Below are 25,013 nucleotides of genomic sequence, written 5' to 3' on the forward strand. Positions count from 1 at the left end.
GGCGAGTGGTCGCTGAGCCACTAACAATCTCCCTGGGCCTCAGTATCCTCATTGGCAAGGTCAGAGGGCTGCCACTGTTGATGCTGAAGGTCTTGCATCCAGCTTTGCATTACAAGCTTCCATCTGAGCAGTCTGGAAGAGGCAGCCTTGGGAATGTACACGCACAGGCACGGGAACCTTGAATAGAAGCTCTGGGCTGGCACAGCTGTCCAGCAAGACAATCCAAAGGTTACACTGTAACCAGGGACACTTCTCCACAGGCCAGGGTAAAGGCTGTCTTACACACTGGCCCCTTTCAATCTACTCTTACATTTCAGTATCAGAATTCAGGGCTAGGCTGCTCTTCAAAAGTGTCAAATGATATTAAAGGAAACAAAAGAGAATCCCAAACGGACGATGAGATAAGGGGGCCTATTTGGGCACTTGGGTAATGTTTCTAAAGGATCTTTCAAATCATTACCGACAGGAAAAGGAACCTCCTGCGTTTTATTATGGTAACAAGTTCCCAATGTAGGACAACAGTGAGCCCCCAGGGGACGCGGCCGGTCCTTCCTGCTCCCACAGCACCCGGGACGTCTTCACAGCACTGGCACCTCCAGTCAGGGTGGCTGATTTAAGGCTTCTCTCCCCTCTATTTGACTACAAGCTTCTTGAGAGCAAGGATTGCTTCCTACTCATCTTTGGATCCCCAGAGCTGACGCGCAGTGGGTGCGCAGACAGTATCAGCATCTTCTATAAGCTGTCACATAGCAGAACTCAATCCAAATACCTTGTTGAGACACACCTGACCCATAGCACTGGTTAAAGTTCCTTAACCACTTCAGCTGTCATGTTCCTCGTATATCTGCTCACTCTCCCCCACCCAGGAGCTGGGTCGTCAGTCAGACTGAGTGGTGGCATAGTGCCTGGCAGCTGAGAGGTATATATCAGAGTAAGTATGTAATAAGTTGCATAATACAATCTTGGCTAAAGAAGGGGGGAGGTGGCCTTAAGCTAAGGCTATCACTTGTATGTAATAAAACAATAGTCACTAATGCAATTCATATATTTTCTGCTCTTACAGGCAGAATTGTACTTCTAGAACTGCACTTTTGGATTTAAGTGCAGCCATGTGACTTCCTTGGGCCAATAACACATAAGAGTGACATGGGCCATCCCAGCAGAAGCTTTAAGAGAGAGTGGGTGGTCTGACCTGTGGTGGCGCAGTGGACAGAGCGTTGACCTGGAACGCTGAGATCACTCATTTCAAACCCTGGGTTTGCCCAGTGAAGGTACATGTGAGAAGCGAGTTGATGCTCCCTTCTCTCCACCTCCCTTTCTCTCTTCTCTCTAAAATCAATAAGTAAAGTCTTTAAAAAAATAGAAACAGTATGTGGCTCACCACACTCCCTTTCTCTTTGCCATAAGAATAGTCAGTGCTTTTTATTTTTTTAATGTTTATTTTATTGATTTTAGAGAGAGGAAAGGAGAGAGACAGGAACATCGATCTGTTCCCGCATGTGCCCTGACCAGGGACTGAACTGGACACCTCCACACTTCCAGACGATGCTCCAACCAACCGAGCTATCTGGCCAGCGCATAGTCAGTGCTTTAAACCAGGGTTTTTCAACTGCCGGTCCACGAACCAGTCCATCAGAAATTCTGTGCTAGTCTGCCAAAGAGTTAACCACCCTGGTGTTGTATGAAAATTATAAACCCAATAAAATCAGTTGAATTCTCTTATGTTCAGAGTGATTTCTGCCTTGGCAGTTCTCAAAATAATTCTCCTATTTTCACTGGTCCCAAGTGTAAAGAGATTGGAAACCACTGCTTTAAACAGAAGTCCCTCTGGACCCCTGGGTCCTAGAGTGAGAATGATGCACAACATAGCCTCCCACTGACCTGCAATGGCCAGATAGGGTGGGGTCTTTTGGAGTTGTTTGTGATACAGCACAACCTAGCTTATCCTGACTGATGCAAAGACGTTCCCAGCTACCTGGATTAAAACACATGATGTTATTTTCTGTTGCAGGACACAGGGGAAGTCAGATTATGACGTGGTGTTGGGAGCCTATGCTTTGGGTTGCTGGGGGTAGGCACAGAAGAAAGGTATCCCATTTGGGCTTTTCTCTTTGATCTCTCATGCTTGCTTTCACATAGCTGCACAGATTCTCATCCAGACTTTGAACAACCATCAAGTTTACAGGTTTCAATAGTTGAAACAACTATTAAAAAGGCACTTCTTTGGGAAAAATGTACATTGGGTGAGTGATCGTGACCCTTCTCTCTCTCTCTCTCTCTCTCTCTCTCTTTCTCTCTCTTCCTCTCCCCCATCTCTGAGCAGGGGCTCTGCCTAAGAAGTAACTGGGTTAGGGACCTACTACCTCAGCTGCTCATATAGAGTATTGTATGGAACAAAGTCATCAAGTTGGGAAACATCAGGAAGTGAAAGATTCTCGAAGGGCCACTATGCTGCTCCCCCCCCCCCTTTTAAAGTGAAAACACTGCATGTGCAAGAAATGATACTCCACAGACTAGTCTCTCTCTTCTCCCTGCAGCCCCCCGGGAGAATTCCTCTGTGGCTTGAGGTGCAGATGGTTTGCTTCCTCTCAGCACCACCCCTCTGTTCAGCACAGGTGGTCCCTGCCCACCCCTTCCAAAGGAAGCAGCTCTTACTTTAAAAGGAAACCAGTGGTTCCAGCAAAAAAGAGGCCTTTGGGAAAGGCCAAGGCAGTAATTATTACCCTGTTCCCACGGAAATAGAGATTTGCCTTTAAGGTTCCTTTTATGAGCTTTAAAACGAAAGTGACTTACTCTCGCCTACTTTGTTTCCCGCGGCTACACACTAGCAGGAGAAGAAACGGGAAAGGAGGGGAAAGAACGCAGAATTGGAGACATCTTTCTGTCCCAAGAAAATGAGTCCCTTGAATGCAGGACGAAGAAAATGCTCAGGGGCACTAGTGGGTATAACTCACTAGTTATAGGCGAGGAGAATGAGAGAGGAAGAGAGAGGGAGGGGTGGGCACAAAATAGAGTACGAGAAGGAGGGAGAGAAAGAGGGATCAACTGACTCAAGCAAGGAAAAATGAAGACAAAACAGTATGGGAGTGTGACCTGTGGTGGCGCAGTGGATAGAGCGTCGACCTGGAAATGCTGAGGTCGCCGGTTCAAAACCCTGGGCTTGCCTGGTCAAGGCACATATGGGAGTTGATGCTTCCAGCTCCTCCCCCCTTCTCTCTCTCTGTCTCTCCTCTCTCTCACTCTCCCTCTCCTCTCTAAAATGAATAAATAAATTAAAAAAAAAAAAAAAAAAAAAAACAGTATGGGAGAGGTCGGGAAGGGAAGGGGGTGGGTAAGGCAAAGTTCATTTTCACCCAGGCTGGTAGGAAGCTCAATGCTCAAATATCCAACCACGTAGCACCTTATGGCTAGTTCATCTGTATTCTCAAATTTCTCCCTTTTCTACATGTCTTACTCTTCCCCTGGTCCTAGTGCTGTCCTTTAATACACAATTGTTCTTTCATTATAGGTAGTTACTCTAAGTTGCTATGGAAAGAAGAAGGCTTACATGCTGGTTAATTAATTTTTTTTTTTTTTTAAAGAGAGTTTCAGGAGATAAAGCCCAGAAGTCCTGAATGATTTGCAGGACTCAAGAATGATCAGAATATTTTATCTTTGTCCAGTACTTTATAAAACACTTTCACCTCATGTGCTTCTCACAGTGGCCCTTAATTACCCCTCGCCAGGAAGCATAACACATCTACACGTCCTGGAGATCAGGCCATGGACACCTGCCAGCGGGGAAGGCGGGGGGATTATTCTGCCTACCACAGGCTTGGAAGGTAGGCCAGTATAGAAGTCATTCCCATGGGTGTTCCTTCTGATCTGCATACCCCAGCAGGGTCTCTGCCTAAAAAATAACTGAGTTGGGGGCCTACTACCTGGTAAGAACTCCCAACAAGTCCATCTGCAGGCTGCGGCCCTCTGGCCTGGATTAAACTGCTCTCTGCAGATCGGGCCTGAAGCTGTGAATGCATTCCTTGGTGCCAGGAGGCCACATTGTTCCACACAAACCACAAAGCCAAGCGGTGCCCTGGGCTCTGGTGACACTCCCAGTGAGGAAGGAGGGCTCAGCTTGGCAGGCTGCTCAAATACCAGGTTGCATAGTTACATCCCGACACCATGAGACTTTCAGTCCAAGATGAAAGTGGGACAGCTCAGAGCGCCAACGACGGGGCTCCAAATACAGACAGCGAAGTCAGGACTGCAGAGACAGGAGCTACCGCGAGGCCAAGCTCAACACCTACACTGTCCAGACTTCGGGGGGGCCAGGAACACCTAGTAACAAAAACAGCCTCTCGCTCCTGTTTGGTTTCTTGGCATCACGTCGGGGGGCAATTTATATTTTGTTCAAGTCCTGGGCTGACGTTTTACCATGCAGCGTTAAGTGATTTTGCTGTTTTTATCACTACCTAACTCCATAACAGGCCCTGGAGTTCAGTGAGCATTCTAATGGTTTAGAAGAAAGGTACCAAGCAACACCAAAGTCTTCCTCCTGGTCTAATGCACACGGAGAGCCTGAGCTCTCTTCCTAATGCCCGCAGGGACACCAGCATGACCCAGGGGTGCCATTTTGGTGGAGCATCTCACCGCCGGTGCCCACTGCCTGCTGAAGCATGAGGGTGGTGACAGAAAGGACCATGAGCACAGGGGTGATGGACAAGGACAAACAGAGGGACTCGGGAGTGGAAAGTTTCCCAGAGCTGTGCTTTAAGCTTTGAAAGCTTGCAACTCGCTGGAGTTCAAGAACTTCTGGTGGGTGCCAAGGGGACAGCATTGCATGTAGGAACCGTCAGGGGTCCAACAAAGCCTTTGAGTGTCTGTGATCCCAGCCCCCGGGCCCTCCTGGGTGTATTTCTTCTCCTTCTCAGGCTGCCTGGTCAGAGACCTCCATGCCAAAGTTCTCTTTACATGTCTGTTATCTGGGACCTGTGACTTCTAATAAGCCACCTCTGTTTGTCCCCTTTGATCCTCCCTTCTCAGCTGGCAGGCTCTCATTTGCTGGAAGTAGCTGCTGATGACTGTCAGGTGAAAACTGGAGCCCAGGGTGGTGGCCCTGAGGAGTGACAAGAGATCAAGGGCAGACTTGGCATTCTGAATTTACTGTCGTCATTTATTCGTTCTCAGAAGCTGCTGGTGACATTGAGACTCACAAGTTGACAGGGTCCCTATCTCCTAGGCTCTGAAGGTACACATTACTATCAGTTACTTTTAATAACCCCACAGATACCCGGCCACATCCTGTTTCAGACAGCCGAGGTTGTGTGGTGGGTCAGCATCCTATAGGGCTGTTCTCCGGGGTGGAGCTGAGCGGCACTGCTGAGGTTAATGGTTTTCCTATCCACAGGGGGAGGTAATCTGCATATAGTAAACTTGTCTTCCCTTGGCTGAGTTCTAATCCTGTCTCATCTCTCAGTACTTTTCCTACTTCCTTTGTAGAACCAGTCTATTGCTTGTGTGCGAATCCTTAAGGATAGGGCTATCTTTTTATAAAGAACTTTCTGGAAATAGCTCTGGGACCTTCTTTTTTTCAGGTTAAAAGGAAAGAGTTCTGAAAAAGTGCTGGGTCCTCCACATTTCTCCACTTGTCTAATTTACATAATTTAAAGAACGTATTTCTAATTCCTGGGACACGACTAGGATGCCTCACCTGCAGTCAGCCATCTGCACACTCCCTTTAAAAAGTAGATATCTGCACACCATCTGTGATGTTCTTCCTGATACTTCATGCCAAACAGTCTACTCTAGCCTGACCCTAGGCAATGTTTGTAAAATCATGGCTGTGATATGATAGTACACTTTTTTTTTAAATATTAAAATGAAATTTTAATTCTTAAAAATAAATATTTCCCTGTCTACCATCTAAAATTATTTCCTATGCTACTAATGTGAGCCTCTCACTTTGGGAAACACTCATCTGGAATACAGTTTTGGGGAGAGATTTACATAAAGAACTTTGTAGAAACAAATCAAATGCTTTTTTATTTTTTTTTAGTAAGAGAGAAACAGAGACAAAGAGACAGGAAGGGAGACAGATGAGAAGCATCAACTTGTAATTGTGGCACTTTAGTTGTTCATTGATTGCTTTCTCACATGTGCCTTGACTGAGGGGCTCTAGCTGAACCAGTAAACCCCTACTCAAGGCAATGATCTTTGGGCTCAAGCCAGTGACCATGGGGTCATGTCTATGATCCCATGCTCAAGCCAGAGACCTCGAGGCTTGAACCTGGGACCTCAGCTACCCAGGTCGACACTTTATCCACTGTGCCACCATCCATCAGACAAATTGAGTATTATTTCAACTTAATCAAAGATGATGTGTTACTATGGTTTGTTCACAATAATTTTGGAGAGTTAAGAAATTTAACTTATTCCAGAATAGTGCAAACTTATCTCACTGCTTCTGAGGTCAAAACTTATATAAAATAGGAAATGTATAAGCATTATAAAATCCTATTTTATTTTCAGAGCCTACTGAATTATTTTTTTAAAGGTTGGTCAGTCGCCCCTTTGGTCTTACACAATCACATCCGAGCAGAACAGTCTGGGGAGAAGCAGAGGGCACGGCTGTCCGTTTGGTCCCAGAATACAGGCTGAACTAAGAAAACATAGCAAATGCTATCATTTTCCCAGCCCCCACCCTAGTCCTCCCCCTCCAAAAGCAGAAACATGCTCAGCTGTGATCTGTAACAATTCCATTAACCCTGCAATGAAGCATTAAATTAAGCTGCCGAGCACAGAGTCCTCTTTGGCTAAAAGGGGAAATGCCCCTCAGAAGACTTGTACCGGATGCTAATAGATTGACTAGCCAGCTACATGTTTATAGGAGAATACAAACAAGCAAAATAATTTGGCCAGATTGTGACATCTCCAGTGGAGGTGTTATAACAACTGATTTCTGACTCCCTGCCAATAATATTTACTCTAAAAATTTTAGTTACAGAGAGCTTTTAGCTTTAGAAAGAGCAGATCTGAAATGGTTCATCTTTTGTGGAATTTTCAAATCAATACTTAAAAAGAGATGAGTTACAGGAACAAAACTGAGTTGGGCTGGCACTGTAGTGGAGAGCCTTTGGTCATCTCTGGTATAAATCCCCACAGTGGACACAGGGGGACTCTGAGAAGGACGCAGTCAAGTCAGGGGCAGAGTCTGGGCCAGATCCTAGGTCCTGACCATGAACTCAGCGCTCTCTACACCAGCCTAAGCTTCCCGGCCTTTCCGAGGGAATGTGAAGATTGCTCTTCAGCAAATTCCATTTCTGGGAGTAACTTCAGGGTCTGTCTCTTTCGTACGCTGCCCTAGTTCTCTGAAGCCAGGGAACTATGGCGATCACCTAACTCCTTGTGCAAAGGATGCCCTGTTAAGAGAACAACGAGCTGTTGTACTTGGCTTTCTAACATATAAGGGTTAGCACCCAAAACAAGTACAAGGATTTCAAACCGCTCACATCTAAATTCCACGTTATGTCTCAACAACCTAGATGTGGAAAGAGGCCAAGTATGCCAGAAAAATCCTTCAAAGATAGATCACTAAAGGGGACTCAAATCTAGAAATACAGCACAGCAGAGCTTGAAGGGATCTTGAAAATCATGATAGCCCAAACCTCTTAATAGATTGTTCATGGACAGAGAATCAGTTGTGTCAGAGTAAGGACTAAAAACTTGGATGTCAAATATTCCTTTTAAAAAAAAATTTTTTTATTTATTGATTTTAGAGAGAGAGAGAGAGAGAGAAAGAGAAACATTGATTTGTTGTGCCTCTTATTTATGCACTCATTGGTTAGTAATTCTTGTATGTGCCTGACTGGGGATCAAACCCCACAACCTTCACATATTGGGATGATGCTTGAACCAACTGAACTACCGGCCAGGGCCTCCTCTTTCTTTATTGTAGTGTTTTTTGAAGCTTTTTTCATCTCTGATGGCAGGAGCAATGAAGACTGGCCAAGCCCTATAACCTCAACGACTCCGCTCTACAACCTCAGTGCAGGTGTATAAACCCACACACTTAAGCCCTGCCTCCTGTTACCAGGCAACAGGAGATCTATGGTGAAGCCTCCTCAGCCAAGGCCAGGAGAGCTCCCATCTGCACACAGACCTTCTCTGCATCACCAGGGACTGTTCCCAGGTGCAATACCTAGAAAGCTGCCCCAAAGAGGAAGCGAAGCAGATCCCTTGAGCATGCTGAACTAAGATGCATAGCAACAGTCAAAACAACACACAAAAACTACTCAAGCCAGAACTCCACGTGTTCTTGCTCTCAGAAGCACCGCCCTACCCAGAACAGGACTGGAGAACCTTTCAGCAGCCCCCTCCTTTCTGCTGTGCTAGCTGCTAAGCCCAGGTATGGCCTCAGGGCCTCCCAACCTCTGCATGGGTAAAACAAGCATCCATCCGCTCTTAATATCACCACCCTCATCTCTCAGGCCACTACAGAATGACCTCTGTGCCTGGCCAACCGCAAATGGAGCAAGCTTACCTGTCGGCGTCTCCAAGGCCCAGGGAGGTATTTCTTTGCAGGGTCTCCCGCACTACAGCCATCCCATCAGGGAGCCGGTTCAGGCGACGGGTGTAGAGGCCAAGTCCGCCATCAGTCATGTACCTTTAAAAGAATTGGAGGATGCAAATATACAATCAAAAATAAGTCCTGCACAGTCTGCTGTTCATACCCAGAAACCCTGTGTGGCTCGCCTGTACTCTAGGCAGGGGGCGGGAACCTATGGCTCACGAGCCAGATGTGGCTCTTTCGATGGCTGCATCTGGCTCGCAGACAAATCTTTAATAAAAAAATAATAATGTTAAAAATATAAAACATTCTCATGTATTACAATCCATTCATTTCCTACCACTCATGTTCATGGTTGCAGGTGGCTGGAGCCAATCATAGCTGTCCTCTGGGACAACACAAAGTTTTATTGGATAACGCGAAATGTACATGGGTCGTTGTATGGCTCTCACAGAATTACATTTTAAAATATGTGGCGTTCATGGCTCTCTCAGCCAAAAAGGTTCCCAACCCCTGCTCTAAGGGGAAAGAACTGAGGATCTCCCGGGGCTCTGTCACTGATCACAGCCTTGGGTTACCTCAGCCACAGGTTCAAACCAAATGATCATCAGCTTGCAAGCAAAAACAGAAATCAGCTTAATTAACCTAAACTCGCAGTAATCTCTGAAGCAGAAGGGAACTAGCAAATAAAATTAACTGTCAGATATATCCATGACATTCTTTTTAACACCAGCAATTACAGAAGCAGGTTTTTCACCTAAGTAATGTGAATGAAACTGACAAGTCACAAGCAAATCACAGGGGAAGAGATTACAGAACAGGGCAGTGGAGGATGTAGGTAAGCTTTTAAGAGAGGTGGAAAGGAAAGATAGAGGGTAAAAGAGCCACCTTTGCCATCATCACAGGCAAGTCGCTTCTCTGGGTTTTTCATTTAAACTACAGGAATATCACATCCTTCCTGCATCGCAAGGTGAACGTGAGGATTAGTGCAAAGGGCTCTGCAATCTGCCACTGGACCATATAATAAATGAAAGACACAATTAGGGCTGTCCTCATCTTGAAGTATCTACAATGGTACATTCCACCTTTGATGCTGATGTCTTCACAGGAGGCAGTCACAAAACTCTCCGAGTGACGCTAATGCTAACTTACTGTTTTCCAGACATCTTGGTGATGCCACAAAGCTATTTTCTGATGAAATCGGTGTTGTCTAGGGAAGGGGCTGACCCCTGGATCTTTCTGTATTGCTGGCTGACTGTCCACAGACCAGACCCATTCCTGAGATCTTAGCTATCAGTAGACGGTAGTTCGGGTCCAAAGCGGCTCCGCCTCCCTCCTGTGGGTCCTTCACCACACCCAGTGGACTGTGGTGTCATTACCCATCTCTGCAGGAGCATGGACAGGCAAAACAAAGCTTGGCCAGAGCAAGAAACCTCATTCGGCTCCCTGTACTTACTCCCTCCAGGGGCCCCATGGGAAAGATGTGCCAGGGCTGAAAATGCCAGTGTTTTACATTTCAAGTCAAAGAAGAAGACCCCAGGAGTCATCTATTTGCCTGAAAACAGTCAGCTGAGCTACATCATGGACTGTTTCACAGCAGTTAATGTTTTAGCTTTAGAACATATGGGGTAGATCCCGATGGGTTTCAATCCTTGATTTCTTTTTTCCTGCCTCTCATTTGGGAACTTCTTAGGATACGTTCTCGGAAGGATGGAATGATAAGATGCTGCAGAGGTTGCCTAGAACCAGGAAGTTCAAGTGAGAGGCAGAGAAGGAAGTTCTTCCCGGAGCCCTGCTGGGTGAGGAGCTTCCGGTACGGCTCAGAAGAACTTCCCCTGGGAGAAGCTTCCCTGGGACCACGTCTGAGCTGAACTTCTCTGAGGTCACACCGTGCCTCCCATGTATGACATTAATGACTATAGATGACACAGTGCCAATGGAATGGAAACTGCTGAGAGTCGGTCAAACCAATAGCTGTGGGTTGTGCCAATAAAACAACAGCAGAACAGACTGAATCTTTCATTCAGCTGGACCATACTAAAAATAAAGAGCGCGGTGGAAATACTGAAAACTACTGAAATTGCCTTCCCAGTCCACCCTCCTCCCTGGATAACAGAATCCTACTTGTGTTCTTCTCAGGGAAGGTTGGAGGGCCATGACTCGTCTAAGCCAGTATAAGACTTCTATATCCCCTGCCACTGACTAGTTTTAAAAATGGGTTGTGTGGTGTACATTTGGTTAGTGAAGTCAAGTCTGCTGAAAACTTCTGGGAAAGTTTTTTTGCTATTAAAAAAAGACCTAAGAAAAATAATATGGCCTAAATGTCTGTGCTCTCCCCAAATTCATATGTTGAAACCTTCACCCCCAAAGAGATAGGATTTGGAGGCGGGGCCTTTGGAAGGTAATTAGGGTGAAATGAGGTTGTGAGGGTAGAGCCCCCACAATGGGATTAGTGTCCCTTATTAAATGAGAAAGAGATGAGAGCACTCCCTCTGCATCATGTGAGGAAATAGCAGAAAGGTGTCTGTCTGCAAGCCAGAAGGGGGTCCTCAGGCACCTTGATTTCAAATGTCCAGACTCCAGTGTCAGAAATAACTGTTCGTTGTTTAAGCCTAAGTAAATAAATACTACTGAATTTTGTACTATAAAATGGTAAAATTTATGGCCTATAAATTATATCTCAATTTTAAAAAGTGATCACAGCTACAGTTAAATACTTTTTCTTTTTTTTTTTTTTTGTATTTTTCCGAAGCTGGAAACGGGGAGAGACAGTCAGACAGACTCCCGCATGCGCCCAACCGGGATCCACCCGGCATGCCCACCAGGGGCGATGCTCTGCCTACCAGGGGGCGATGCTCTGCCCCTCTGGGGTGTCGCTCTATTGCGACCAGAGCCACTCTAGCACCTGGGGCAGAGGCCAAGGAGCCATCCCCAGCGCCCGAGCCATATTTGCTCCAATGGAGCCTCGCTGCGGGAGGGGAAGAGAGAGACAGAGAGGAAGGAGAAGGGGAGGGGTGGAGAAGCAGATGGGCGCTTCTCCTGTGTGCCCTGGCCGGGAATCGAACCCGGGACCCCTTGCACGCCAGGCCAACGCTCTACTACTGAGCCAATCGGCCAGGGCCTAAATACTTCTTTATGCAATTACTTTAAATTTTCTATTTATTTATTTATAGTATTCATTTTAGAGAGGAGAGAGGGAGAGAGAGGGAGAGGGAGGGAGCGAGAGAGAAGGTGGGGGAGGAGCAGGAAGCATCGACTCCCACATGTGCCTTGACCAGGCAAGTTTGGGGTTTCAAACTGGCGACCTCAGCATTCCAGGTCGATGCTTTATCCACTGTGCCACCACAGGTCAGGCTGTAATTACTTATTAAAAGCAAGCATTAAAGCTTGTCTCTCCCATACAAGACAGTAACCTCCTTGAAGGCAGGCTCTATTCTTGTCTTGTTCAAATCTATATCCCATGTGCCTAGCACATTCTAAGTGCTTATTCAATACTATTTTCGTTGAATGAATGAAGCCCCAAGTTATAGTCATTGGGAGGGGTTTAGCAAAAACCTCTTGGAATGACATCAGTTACAGGCTTGCCTTCTGCTTACATGTTAGCAAACTTGACACCGAAGACATACAGCATGGCAAATTAAATGATCTGTTAGTCTAGCTGTCTGTCCATCCATCCATTCACCCACCCATCCAACAGATGCAGTAACTTGGGGTCCAGCGGTGGGCTACATGCAGACATCCTACAACTGGCGCACACAGAAAAAAACCCACAGACACCCAAATGCACTAACTCTGCCAGAGACTAGACTTTCTAGATCTAATGTCCTTTCAAGGACAATTCAGTGGAAGCTCTTCAAAACACAATCTTGCACCATTAAGCAAGGCAGTTAATTTAATTTCAGTAAAGTCCTTCCAAGCACATAGATAAACAAAAACATTTCGACTGGAGAGATCTTGTCAAAGGACAAACAAGCTAATTTTAGCATTCATTTCCCCACTGAATTTTTATTGCTGGTGAAACAACACACACGGTTGGGCAATTACACGTACCCCGGCATGTAGACAAGGCCTACACAGACACACCCTGGCTTTCTCTCAGGGCCCGAGAGAGGAGCCGGATTCGCATTCCAGAGACAGAACACTGAGACGTGCTGCAACCCAGCGGGCCCCATCCGCATGCAATGGGGTTTTGTTCAGAATGACCACCAGTGAAAGTGGGAGGGCCCTGGGGGAATGGGAGTGGGCGTAATCACTTGGCTTGTCAACTGATGATAGGAGTTCTGATTCTGTTGAGGCAGAGAGGAGGGAAAGTGAGGCTAAAGCCAGATCCTCTGCCTTCTCAAAGGCACCTGGAAGCCAGGGAGTTGAATACAACTAATCTGGTGATGATTCAGGTTTGTTGCAAATCTATTTCATTCGTGTGTGTGTGTGTGTGTGTGTGTGTGTGTGTGTGTGTGAAAGAGACAGAGAGGGAGGGAGGGAGGGAGACAGAGAGGGAGGGAGGGAGGGAGACAGAGAGAGAGAGAAAGGGAGACAGAGAGGGAGGGAGAGAAAGAGAGGGAAGGAGAGAGAGAGAGAGGGAAGGAGAGAGAGAGAGGAGGGAGAGAAGGGGGAAGTGATGAGGAAAATGGGGGAATTCACCGTTTCTCTCAGAGGTTTATAAACACATATTCAATCATATATTTTTAATAATATTCTTCAGAATAAACTCTGTTGCATGCCCTCTCATTACAGCTGTCACTAGAAGGGGCCTCACACGCAATCTCATTTGACATATTTATTTGTATATCATTTTCCACCTATTACAATAGTCTAATTTATAAAATAGCTCCATCTATATTTTAAAATAACTCTTCCAGCCTCAATAAACAAATAAATATACACACACACATAGTGGTTTTGTTCAATCCAAATTTGTACAGGAATTGGCTACCAAATGTGTTAATACAGATTGCTGTAATCAAGTTAATTCCTTAAGAAAGCATAGTTTACAGGTGAGGAAGTCATTGGTGTGTTTTATCTGAAACACCAGCCCTCACCCAGCAGTTAAAAAGCCTCCTGAAACCAGTATAATTTTGTTATCCAGTGTGTTACCCTAAGACATTCCATAAAAAGGAAAAGAGGCTCAGTGCATCAGCCCAGCGTGTTGATGTACCAGGTTCAACTCCTGGCCAGGGCACACAGGCGAAGTGACCATCTGCTTCTCTACCCTTCCCCTTTCTCTATATCTCTGTCTTCCCCTCCCTCAGCCAAGGCTCCACTGGAGCAAAGTTGGCCCAGGCGCTGAGGATGACTCCATGGCCTCCACCTCAGGCACTAGAATGGCTCTAATTGCAGCAGAGCAACGCCCCCTGGTGTGCTTGCTGGGTGGATCCTGGTCGGGGCACATGCGGGAGTCTGTCTCTCTGCCTCCCCACTTCTCACTTCAGAAAAATACAAAAAAAAAAAAGGCTCCTGTTTTTGAAGGCTCAAGGAGGCCAGGAGTGATGGTCTGGCCCCACCTTCAGGAGCTGTGGGCAGACTCACCAGGGTGGAGATGAAACGCCCTGAGGTGACAAGGAAAGGGACCAGCTGACCCAGGGACTGAATCCCTGAGCCCCAGTGGCGCCCTTTCCCTCTCTTTGGGAAATAAATAATTAGTGCTGGAGCCTAATGAGGTGCTGGTAACATCCTAGTGTTGGCTTGGTGGGTCCCGACGAAGCTGCCAAGCAACTGAAGGCTTTTCACATTCCTCTCCCGAGTTCTGCAGCGGTGGGTGGAGGGGCTCTCTGCCTCACCCTCCGCTTCCCCCAGGTCCAGGCTGAGAGAGCAGGGGCCGCTGCCAAGGACACAGGCGTCTATGGGGTGTCTTCCTTGCTACTGAGGGCTGAGACACGCTGGGGTGCCCCCCAGCATCCAAGTTAGAAAGAGGGCTCTGTTGTCAGGCAGTCCTGGGTTCAAAATCTTCTCTGCCCCTTCCTAGTGAAGTGACCTTGTGCACAAGAACTAACGGTATTGGTGTTTGCTGGGTACTATGCGAAATGCTTCACGTAAGTCATGATAGCCTCTAAAGAATCCTATCAAGTATATTATTATCTCTATTTTTCATACAGTTAAAAAAATTTTTTTAATTTATTGATTTTAGCAAGAGAAGAAGGGGGGGGAGAGAGAGAGAGAGAGATAGAGAGAGATGAACATCAATCTATTCCTATACGTGCCCTGACCAAGGATCAAACCAGCAACCTCTGTACTTCAGGAAAATGCTCTAACCAACCGAGCTACCAGACCAAAGCTATCTCTATTTTTCAGATGAAAAAAATGAAATGGGGTCAAGGTCCCAGAGTAGGTAGGTGGGTTCAAATCCCAGCTTTGTCACTTCTGGCGCGTACTTTCTTTGAGCTTCAGTTTCCGCGTCTGCCCGATGGGTGGAACGACTGGTTGACTTCAGAGGGCTGTGGTGAGGTGAGCGAGACGGTCCACACCAAGTCCAGCGCCTGGCACATCGGGGACACATTATCACACTGTGGTGACAGCAGAGCCTTCTCCCCTTTCAGTTCCACAAATACCAGGCTCTGTGCCAGGTGAGGAGGGAGAGACCTAGTTCCTGCCCTGCTCTGGCAAAGCTCAAAAAAACCTACATGGGGCTCCATCATAGGGCAAATAACGCTACTCGTACATGAAGAGCAGCAGTACATTCAGATGGATGTGTACAGGCTCTGAGCGCCCGGGGAAGGTGTCACAGAGGAGTGCTGTTTCTGCTGGCCCTTGAAGGGTCCGTAGCAGGGTGCCGACCAGAGCAGGAGAATCCACTCAGGCACATGGACAACAACACAAACAAAAGCAAGAGAAACGGAGGGGAGGGGGAGTGAAGAGCAGGGTGAGTAGTTTTCACCGTTGCTGGCACATCCAGAACGAAGGCAGAGGCTGGGCTGCACGGGCACAGGGGCACAGTCAGGAAGGGCCTGGGTGCTGGCCGGGGTTGAGGCCTTTGCCTGCAGACCAGGGCAGCGTGAAGGCATGACGCCAATGAGGAGCAGGTTCTGGCTTCTGTTTCAAAGAGAACACTGGGCCCTGGCCGGTTGGCTCAGCGGTAGAGCGTCTGGCGTGCGGGGGACCTGGGTTCAATTCCCTGCCAGGGCACATAGGAGAAGCACCCATTTGCTTCTCCACCCCCCCTCCTTCTTTTCTGTCTCTCTCTTCCCCTCCCGCAGCCAAGGCTCCATTGGAGCAAAGATGGCCCGGGCGCTGGGGATGGCTCCTTGGCCTCTGCCCCAGGCGCTAGAGTGGCTCTGGTTGCGGCAGAGCAACGCCCCGGAGGGGCAGAGCATCGCCCCCTGGTGGGCAGAGCGTCGCCCCTGGTGGGCGTGCCAGGTGGATCCTGGTCGGGCGCATGCGGGAGTCTGTCTGACTGTCTCTCCCCGTTTCCAGCTTCAGAAACAAACAAACAAACAAACAAACAAACAAACAAAAACAAAGAGAACACTGGCTTTTCAATACTTCCACCATCCACTACTCCATTTTCGGTGAGCATCTTCTCACTGGTGTGTCCTTCTGCAGATGTTTCAGAATGCACCATTTGTCTGGATTCCCTCTGAGTCATCTCAGACCTCTGGGGACTGACCAGACTTGCAGGGTGGACCTCACCACCCCTCCAGCCGAGAGAGGCCTATTACAAGAAGTTTCTCAAAATAGGTGCATCCCACGTAACTGACACTAGCTATGAAAAAGCTCCGGCATCTAATAGGACCTGTTAGAACAAATACACTAGATTCTGAGTCCAACGTTTAAGCAATAGATCGCTCCTCTTCTTTACACGTAATGAGGCAACAAGAGGAAATGAGTGAAACTGGCCTGGGAGTCACCTTGGGGAGGAGGGAAGGTTCACAGTTCCACACAGCCTGCACAGGTAACACAAGCTGACCTTCACTAACCTCAGCAGACATCACCTCCTCCTTCCGTCAGAACAGGGGGAGCCGAGAGGGGCGGGAAGCGGGGAGAAGTATGTACTGACCTGATCTAGTTCAATGCATTTCTCGTAGAGCATGACATTAAAAAAACCTTTTTTAAACCTTCAGCTGCAAGAAATGAAAGCAGTACAAACAGGAGGGGAAAAAAAAAATCAAGCCTAGGCGAATATTTTTCTTTAAAAGATGTGTCAGCCTGTCTGTCTTTTCTGGTTCACACTTTTGGTTTAAATGTGAACATTGTAAAGAAAAAAAAAAATAAAAGAAATATATAAAAATTTTCCTTGCCAATATCAATATAAAAAAATGAACGTATGTATCAACAGATACTTTGTTGCACAAGGGCAAAAAAACCGATGTGGGCTGATGACAAGCCGTTGACGTGAGCGTCTCCCCAACATCCAAGTCCCCAAACAACACAAGCTTTCCCAGTGCCCCTCTACTCGGTCACAACACGGCATGGCATGTATTCTCTCTGTTTATTAGGATGGAAATCGAGTTTCTGGACAAACCTGTACAAAGATCCCTTTAGCTAAGGGCCTTTTAGAAGTCAGACGAGCAAACTTCCCTCCGGGTCACAGAAGGACAAACGGACAAGCTGGTCTAACAAAGCTGCCTGCCTCTTTTTGAAGAAAGCCTGTCTTTATGACAGAAAGAAGCTGCTGCTCTTGACTGAAGGGCAGTAGGCGTTTGAAATGCAAACAATGATTGGAGGGGGAAATAAAAACCTGGGTTTTAATTTTGCAGTGCTGATTATAAAGCTGCAGCACCGAAATTTAGGCAAACACTTAAAATGTGACTGAGGAAACACTTGGAAAACCCTCCAAGGTTTTAGGCACAGAAGCCGAGGCCGATACGGCACATTTCATTTATCACTCCCCACTGCCGCCACCTCAAATGACAAGGACAGAGACGTGTTACAGACTGATTTTAATACCCAACTCTCAGGATAGACTTAATGTTTTTTTTTTAAATCAAATAAAGGTGAATTGTAATAAAAGAACATGGTGCTGCTTCTCTATTATGGGTCATTGCAAACTTACACACAACAAAACCAAACCAACAGCAACCTCTGGAGAGAAAGTCTAAGCTTTGAAAGGTCTCTCCCTGTAACAATAGGACTTTATAAGTAATCCAGACAACACAAATCATCAAGGAATGCTTCTGTTTTTCATGTCTTTGGGGACTCTGCCAGTGGAGACGGCGGGGAGACAGGGACCTGGAAGATCCAGCCAGTTTCCTACCTTGCTGCTTGCTGCAGAGTTGGGGCACCTGTCAGCACTGCTGGCCCTTCAGGATCTCACCATGCTGGTGTCCTACTCTGTTCAGGAGGGCATGGGAGCTCCATTTTCATCTCCAGCAGAATCTTCCCTTGTTTTGCTCAAGCCCGGAGCAGCCACCCAAGGCCATGCCGTGCGCCACCTCGGCTCCGAGCACAGAATGGGACCATGGCAAATGGAGGAGACTGCAGGGAAGTTCCTTCAATGGCCACAAGCCAGCCACCAACTGCGAATATCCACAGCTCAAGGGACAGCAGCCCCTTCCCTGGTTCGTCTGCATTTCACTTCCATCTCACTGAGTCCTGGCTGTGAAGCCACCAGATGGCTGAGTTCTCTGATCCTGGTGTGGCAGGAAGTCAAGCCTGCTGCAGAAGCGAGCCAGGCTCAGGAGGTCTGAGCCTACTCTGGGCAGCCTAGTCACCCGAGCATGCCTCTCTGGGGAGCACCAGGCAGACGTTGCTAAGCTAGTCAGACCAGAGCTCAGCTCCGGCAGGCCATGGGGACAGAGGCAGCAGCAGGAAAAGGCAAGCCTGAGTAGAGGAGGAGCCAAAGGGTCTCAGAGCCCCCCTGTAATCCGTACTGGGGGCTGGGGGGAGATGTGCCACAGACTATTTCCTAAAGTAAGTGCTGCAAAGTCACACTGCTGGGGGTCACTGCAACAAAACTCACATGTTCCACCCTCCACCTGCCACTCAAAATATGAGCCATAGATCAACAGTTCAGCATCACCTTTTAGAACCACAGAATCCCAGACCTTCTGAATCAGACGCTACAGTTCAGCAAGATGCCCACATGGTTCTAGTGCACATTGAAGAGTGAGAAGCCCTGGTCTCCATGGTGGAGAACAGAAGATGACCCACAGGGGTGAAACCGAAGTGCTTCCATGTAGATTTCTTCCCTCCCTCCCTTTCTCCCTTCCTTCCTTCTTTCCTTCCTTCTTCCCTCCCTCCCTTCCTTTCTCCCTTTCTTATTTTCTTTCCTTCTTCCTTTCTTTTTAAGTGAGAGGAGGGGAGACAGTGAGGCAGACTCCCTCATGTGCCCTGGCCAGGATCCACCCAGCAACCCCATCTAGGGTCAATGCTTGAATCAACTGAGCTACTTTCAGTGCCTGAGGCTGAATCACTTGGACCAAGTGAGCTATTCTCAGTGCCTGAGGCTGACACTCAAACCAATCAAGCCACTGGTGGTAGGAGGGGAAGAGAGAAAGAGGGAGAGGGTGGGGGAGAGAAGCAGATGGTCGCTTCTCCTGTGTGCCCTGACTGGGAATTGAACCCAAGATGTCCATACGCCAGGCCAATGCTCTATCCACTGAGCCATGAGCCAGGACCTAGATTTATTTCTTATCATGTCCCTTTTAATTCCTATGTTTTGTGTAGATGTTATACTTTACACAATATTTCAATAACATGGCACATACACATTTAAAAAACAAACACAACATCTAATAGAGGAACAAGCTATTTTTTTTTATTTTTTTTAACAAGCTATTTTTTACACAACCAAAACTGCTTAGAGACCACGACTGAAATCAGAAATTCCTTAATCTTCTTAAGTTATGAACACTTTTGAGAAACTGCTGAAAGCTATGGACCCCGTGTCACATACTGTGCAAAATGTGCGTCCAGTTTGAGTCGGTTCACAGACCCCTCCCCACAGAGCCTACGCTAGCATCCCTCTCCTGGGTCAGGGCAGGAGGGGATCCTGGATGAGCTGGTCCTTTCAGCATATCCTGCAAGTTTCCACATACAAAGACTTGGTTGTGTTTGCTCTAAACTGACTCAGCCGTGGCACATGGCATTGCTGTAACTCACACATCACCCTGAATTTTAGCACACAGACTCAACCTCACTGCTGCCCTGGGTCTGAGCTTGTCCTCACCAAACTCCTAGCAGGGGAGGAACTGAGCAAGTGGGAAAATCACCGCACAGCAATGCTGCCAAGGTCCTTGCGTCTTTCACAAAATACCAGGTGAATTTTCACAAGTTTAACAAAATGCCATGTGGCACTAATTTCCACAGCATTCTGGCTTAGCTTACCTAAGAATCTAGACACATATCACCTCCAAAAGCAGTTTAATTTTAAAAATCCACAATTTTGCCAATAACATACACAATCACACAGAGAGCCAGGGATTATAAAACAGTGGATTCATCACTCCTATTTAAATCAATACACACACGCACAATTTTCATAATAATCCATAGCAACGCCTGTTTGATACGGGAGTTGGCAGGGCAGCGAGCTCAGGAAAGGCTGAGCACTTTGGAAGTCTGACAGCCCCCGTGTCTGGAATTCGGTCCGGCCCGGGGTCCCTTTATTGTGGTTCAGCTGTCAGTGTGGCCTTGCGGCAAGCATTTCTCGCACTAGCAGGAAGCTCTTTGTCCACCTACTGAAAGATGAAACACATTCTAACACACAGGAGACAGTTCTCCAGACAAAGCCCCTTTAAGCTCCTTCTTGGAATGGAACAGATGGTGAAAGGAGATTGACTGATATCCAGGAATTCTCAAGCTTTCAGAATACACCTGAGTCACCTGGGGAACCTGAGAATAAACCTGCACCTTCCAAGACCCCCGCTTCGGGGCGAGAGAATGGGTACCGGGGCCCAAACCCTGCATTTTTAAATAAGCTTTAATTTGTTTCAGAGCCTTTTGAGGTTTACAGAGAAACTGCACAGAAAGTAGAGTTTCCACATCCTCTCTCCCTCCTACTGCCAGTTTCCCCTATTATTAACAGCTTGCCTTAGTGTGATACATTGTTAAAGTTGAAGAATATTGATACATTATTTGATAACTGTTTGATACTAATAACGACTATTGATCATTAGTTGTATTAACCAAAGTCCACAGTTTACACTGGGTTCACTCTGTGTGTAGCTCTGTAGGCTCTGGCAAATGATAAGATTTTGTATCCACTCTCACAGGATCTCACAAGTAGAGTTTCATTACCGGAGAAATTCTATCCTCCCCCCTGCTCGCTCCTTCCCCCGAACCTGCAGTTTCTAACAGACATGCAAGTAATTCCTTACAGGTAGTGAGGATCAAGCTGTCAGAAATGCTGCCTTAAATCTTGAGACCGGGATGGAGGAACTGTGAGCCAGACTGGCCTCAGTTTCCCTAAAAGCTAAATAGTCACCATCATGTGACTACAGCATCACGGTCATTTAAATTTCAAATCCTCACAATGACTAGCCTTGGCCCTCTACATTAAGGGGACAACGTGCAGGTGAACAGGTCCTGATCCCTGACAGCCCCTCCATCTCAGGTTAAGGCTTGATTAGAGTTGTTAGGACTCTAAGGTTTTCCCAAAAGATCAGTGGATTCATCGTCTTAGACACACGAGCCTAAAGAACACTACAGCTGTGGGAGCCAGATTGAGAGGGCCCGTGAGTGAGCCGCGCCCGGCCTGCAGAATGCAGAGTCCGTGGGCAATGTGTGGGTGGCGCAGCAGGGGCGTTCGTGGTTAGATGCCAGTACCCTGGAAAAGCCTTCCGCTTTGTCAAAACAATCCTTCCTCCCAGGTAGTTCTTATACACTGAGACGTGCTCACCAGTCTTCTGGACGCTGCTATACCTTACTTATTGTTCCTGGGACTTCAGACATGGCTTCCCAATGCCCAAAGATTCACTTTTCCATTCAGTCAGTGGAATTTATGACGGCATTCAAGATAGTGTGTTCCCGTTCAAAGATGACTAGCACCCCAGGGGTAGGATTCAGACACCCAGTGTCTCTTTCTCGTCCGGTTGCAGGCAGACACCCTCAGGAAACAACCAGAGACATTACCAAGCTGGGGAGCAGCCAGATGGTGCTTTAGTTTAGGTTCCTGCAAGTTTCACCTTGTCTTATCTAGACTGCAGCTGAAGGAAATGCCGAGGTGTACTGAGAACAGCAGAGTCAGGAGGCGCCTCACCCCTCCTGCAGGCTGAGGTACAGAGCCGGCCTCGGGGACATCACCACCCCAGCAAAGGTTTCTGGAAGCAGCCATGGGGCCGCACTGGAGTCATACGCAGGCTGTTGCCCTAGAGACGGTGCACATTTTGAGGTGGTGTCTTTGTTCAGTAAACATTTATGCAGCCCCTACTGTGAGGCAGGCACTGACTCGTGTGCTAGGAATGAGAATCAGACTGAGTCCTTGACCTTGATGGGGCTTCGTGTCTGGATGGGAAAAACAGACGTGCAGATGTTGGCGTAGGGTTCAGCAAGGGCCAGAGCAGGGAGAGGGCAGAAAGGGCCTCTTAGATAAAGGAACCCTCAAGTGGCATCCTGCAGGATGAGAAGGTGCCCCTGGGGTTGGGGCAAGAAAACTAGAGAGTTCACATAGACAGACATACACGTGCCAACACAAAGGACCTATAACGCATAATGAATTCATCATGTGGTCTTAGATGCTAAATTTCTACCAGGTAACATTTTCATTAAGAAAATCATTATTCTGCCTGACCAGGCAGTGGTGCAGTGGATAGAGCATCGGACTGGGATGTGGAGGACCCAGGTTCAAGACCCCGGGGTCGCCAGCTTGAGCACGAGCTCATCTGGTTTGAGCAAGACGCATCAGCTTGAGCCCAAGGTCGCTGGCTCAAGCAAGGAGTCACTCAGTCTGCTGTAGCCACATACACCCCCCCCCCCCCGCCCCCGGTCAAGGCACAAATGAGAAATCAATCAATGAACAACTAAGGAACCGCAACAAAGAATTGATGTTTCTCATCTCTCTCCCTTCCTGTCTGTCTGTCCCTATCTGTCCCTCTCTCTGACTCTGTCTCTCCCACAAAAAAATAAAATAAAAATAAATCATTATTCTGGACACTCATTTTAAATGGGATTTGATAAACATACTACCAATACAAAGAAATACATATACAGGCCTCTGGCCTTTAGGCAAAATTGGGTGACCCGAGGATGCTTCTATTACCTGTCACTAAGTCCAGCAGACACGAGAGCTGACGACACAGGATGCCTGACCCTGCTCCCTTTGCCGCCTGGCCACAGTGCCCTGGGTCACCTTCAGACACGGAAAGAAGCCAAGTGCCTAGAAAGCCTGGCTCTCAGCAAGAGTGGGCCCATCTCTGGGGTGGAGCAGGAGCTTGAAAGAGCACGTTTGATGTTATAAACTCACCATTTTAAACCAACAAATAAAAAGGCCCAGTGCTTGTTTTTTAATATACATATATAATATATTCTATAGATCAAGTGTGATCAAATTTTGGTTGGTATGGAACTGCTAAAGGCACAGTAATTTTCAAAAGTCACACCTATTCTTACCCTCACCACATATACCCCCCCCCCCATTTCACAGTGTGATGTCTTTATGTTAAGCAGAAAGGGGTATGAGGCTTCTTTTTAAAGTTTGGGGAAAAAAACTGAGATAAAATTCATGAGGATGGGAAGCTATCATTTCTCACTTCAGAAAGCAAACTCCTCCAGGCTCCCTCCACATGGAGAGAAACTCTCCAAAAGGGAGCCCTGCGGCTGCAGAAGCGACACAGGATGCAGTCTCATCGAGGGAGAGGCTGTGGCTGCAGAAGTGACATAGGATGCAGTCTCATCGAGGGAGAGGCTGTGGCTGCAGAAGTGACATAGGATGCAGTCTCATCGAGGGAGGGGCTGTGGCTGAGAGAGCGGCTCCGGCACATCTCACGGCTGCCTCTGAGGTATCACTGTCCCACGCTCATAAAATAAAATTTAAAAAGCCACCTGCATTGAATAATTCTGGTAAAATTGGACATGATAGAAATTCTTAAAAAAAAAAAAAAACACCAAAAACTAAAAAAAAACAACCAACCTCAGAACAAAATCCTAAGGTGAAAAGGCATCCTATGCAAACCAAGTGTCACTGGAAAAGAAGAAACTCAACCTAGCCTCCAGCTGGGCATAGCTCAAGTCCTGCCCCAGTGCCTCCCACGAGAGCCACAAAAACATGCCCTTTTCTGCCAAGGCCCTACTCTACACAGTGCCTGCGGGGTCCGACCCGGTGAAACTCCAGCAAACAGGTGCTGCGCTCCTCAGTGACTAGAACGCAGTGCTCATCCTCCCACGGATGAGAGGTGTTCTCCCTCCGCCAGGCTCGGCCTCACCCTGTACCTCACTGTCGAAATACAGGGTGCCTTTTAAGATCACCTCCCCACCTCCCACTTAGGACACCAGACGGAAAAGGCTGTACCTCTCAAACTTCACCTTAACGGCAACTGAGCGTTGAGGAAAATACTAATTACACACAGTCTCATGGAACTGCAGAATATTAGAGCTGGCAGGCAATGTTCCAAGATGACTTGGTCTAATAATTTTTCACATGAACTGTTTGCTGATCTATTTCCTTGTGTTCCAGCCTCTCACCCAACAAGTTCAACAAAGGCAGGATGATTATTATTACTTTTGGGCCAATATGTTTGCTTCACTATTCCCGACCCTAAAACTGTGCCGAGAACTTTGAGACTGGTATCTAATAAATGTCCTTGGTGGACTGAATAAAAAAGTGATAAACAAGAATTAAGTTGCTTTTATGCAAATTGTCATGTGTTCAGCATTTGGGAAACAGATCGAGAAAAAAGTCATCCTTGTATCTATTTAGAGGAAAGTCAGATACTATTAGTATGTCACCTTAAGGCTCCAAGGAAGACGTCTGGAAAGATGGTGCCTCCCAGGAAGCTCATAAGAAATGGCTTGGAGGGCGAATTCCTAGGTCCCATTCAGGGAACAGACAGCATGGCTGGAGCAGAGTCTACCGTGTAGGGAACAATGTCATCATCAAACTCCGTGGCCTCCTGAACCTGAGCTGAAGGCAGTCTTGCTGCTCCATGGCTGAATTTCTCATTGTCCAGGACTTTTTGGGTTTTTTTCGAAGCTGGAAACGGGGAGTCAGTCAGACTCCTGCATGCGCCCGACTGGGATCCACCCGGCATGCCCACCAGGGGGCGATGTTCTGCCCCTCTGGGGTGTCACTCTGTTGCATTGAGAGCCATTCTAGTGCCTGAGGCAGAGGCCACAGAGCCATCCCCAGCGCCTGGGCCATCTTTGCTCCAATGGAGCCTCGGCTGCGGGAGGGGAAGAGAGAGACAGAGAGGAAGGAGAGGGGGAGGGGTGGAGAAGCAGATGGGCGCTTCTCCTGTGTGCCCTGGCCAGGAATCGAACCCAGGACTCCTGCACACCAGGCCGATGCTCTACCGCCGAGCCAACCGGCCAGGGCCTGTCCAGAACTTTTTAAAAAGGAGTAAGTAAAAAGGAAAACCTATAGAAGATGGAGTTCAGTTTG

The 25,013-nt window shown here is 47.4% G+C and overlaps 1 protein-coding gene across 6 annotated transcripts in view; it reads right to left on the minus strand.

Annotated features, from left to right (window-relative positions):
* NAV2 (neuron navigator 2) overlaps positions 1–25,013 on the minus strand; it is a 397,784-nt gene that overhangs the window by 114,025 nt on the left and 258,746 nt on the right. For all 6 annotated transcript variants that reach the window (XM_066364486.1, XM_066364494.1, XM_066364479.1 and 3 more), the window contains one exon: positions 8,519–8,641. In XM_066364486.1, the coding sequence (XP_066220583.1) occupies positions 8,519–8,641 (123 nt within the window). The remainder of the gene's footprint in view (positions 1–8,518; positions 8,642–25,013) is intronic.

The sequence above is a fragment of the Saccopteryx leptura genome, chromosome 1, assembly GCF_036850995.1.
Source record: "Saccopteryx leptura isolate mSacLep1 chromosome 1, mSacLep1_pri_phased_curated, whole genome shotgun sequence".
Classification (NCBI taxonomy): Eukaryota; Metazoa; Chordata; class Mammalia; order Chiroptera; family Emballonuridae; genus Saccopteryx; species Saccopteryx leptura.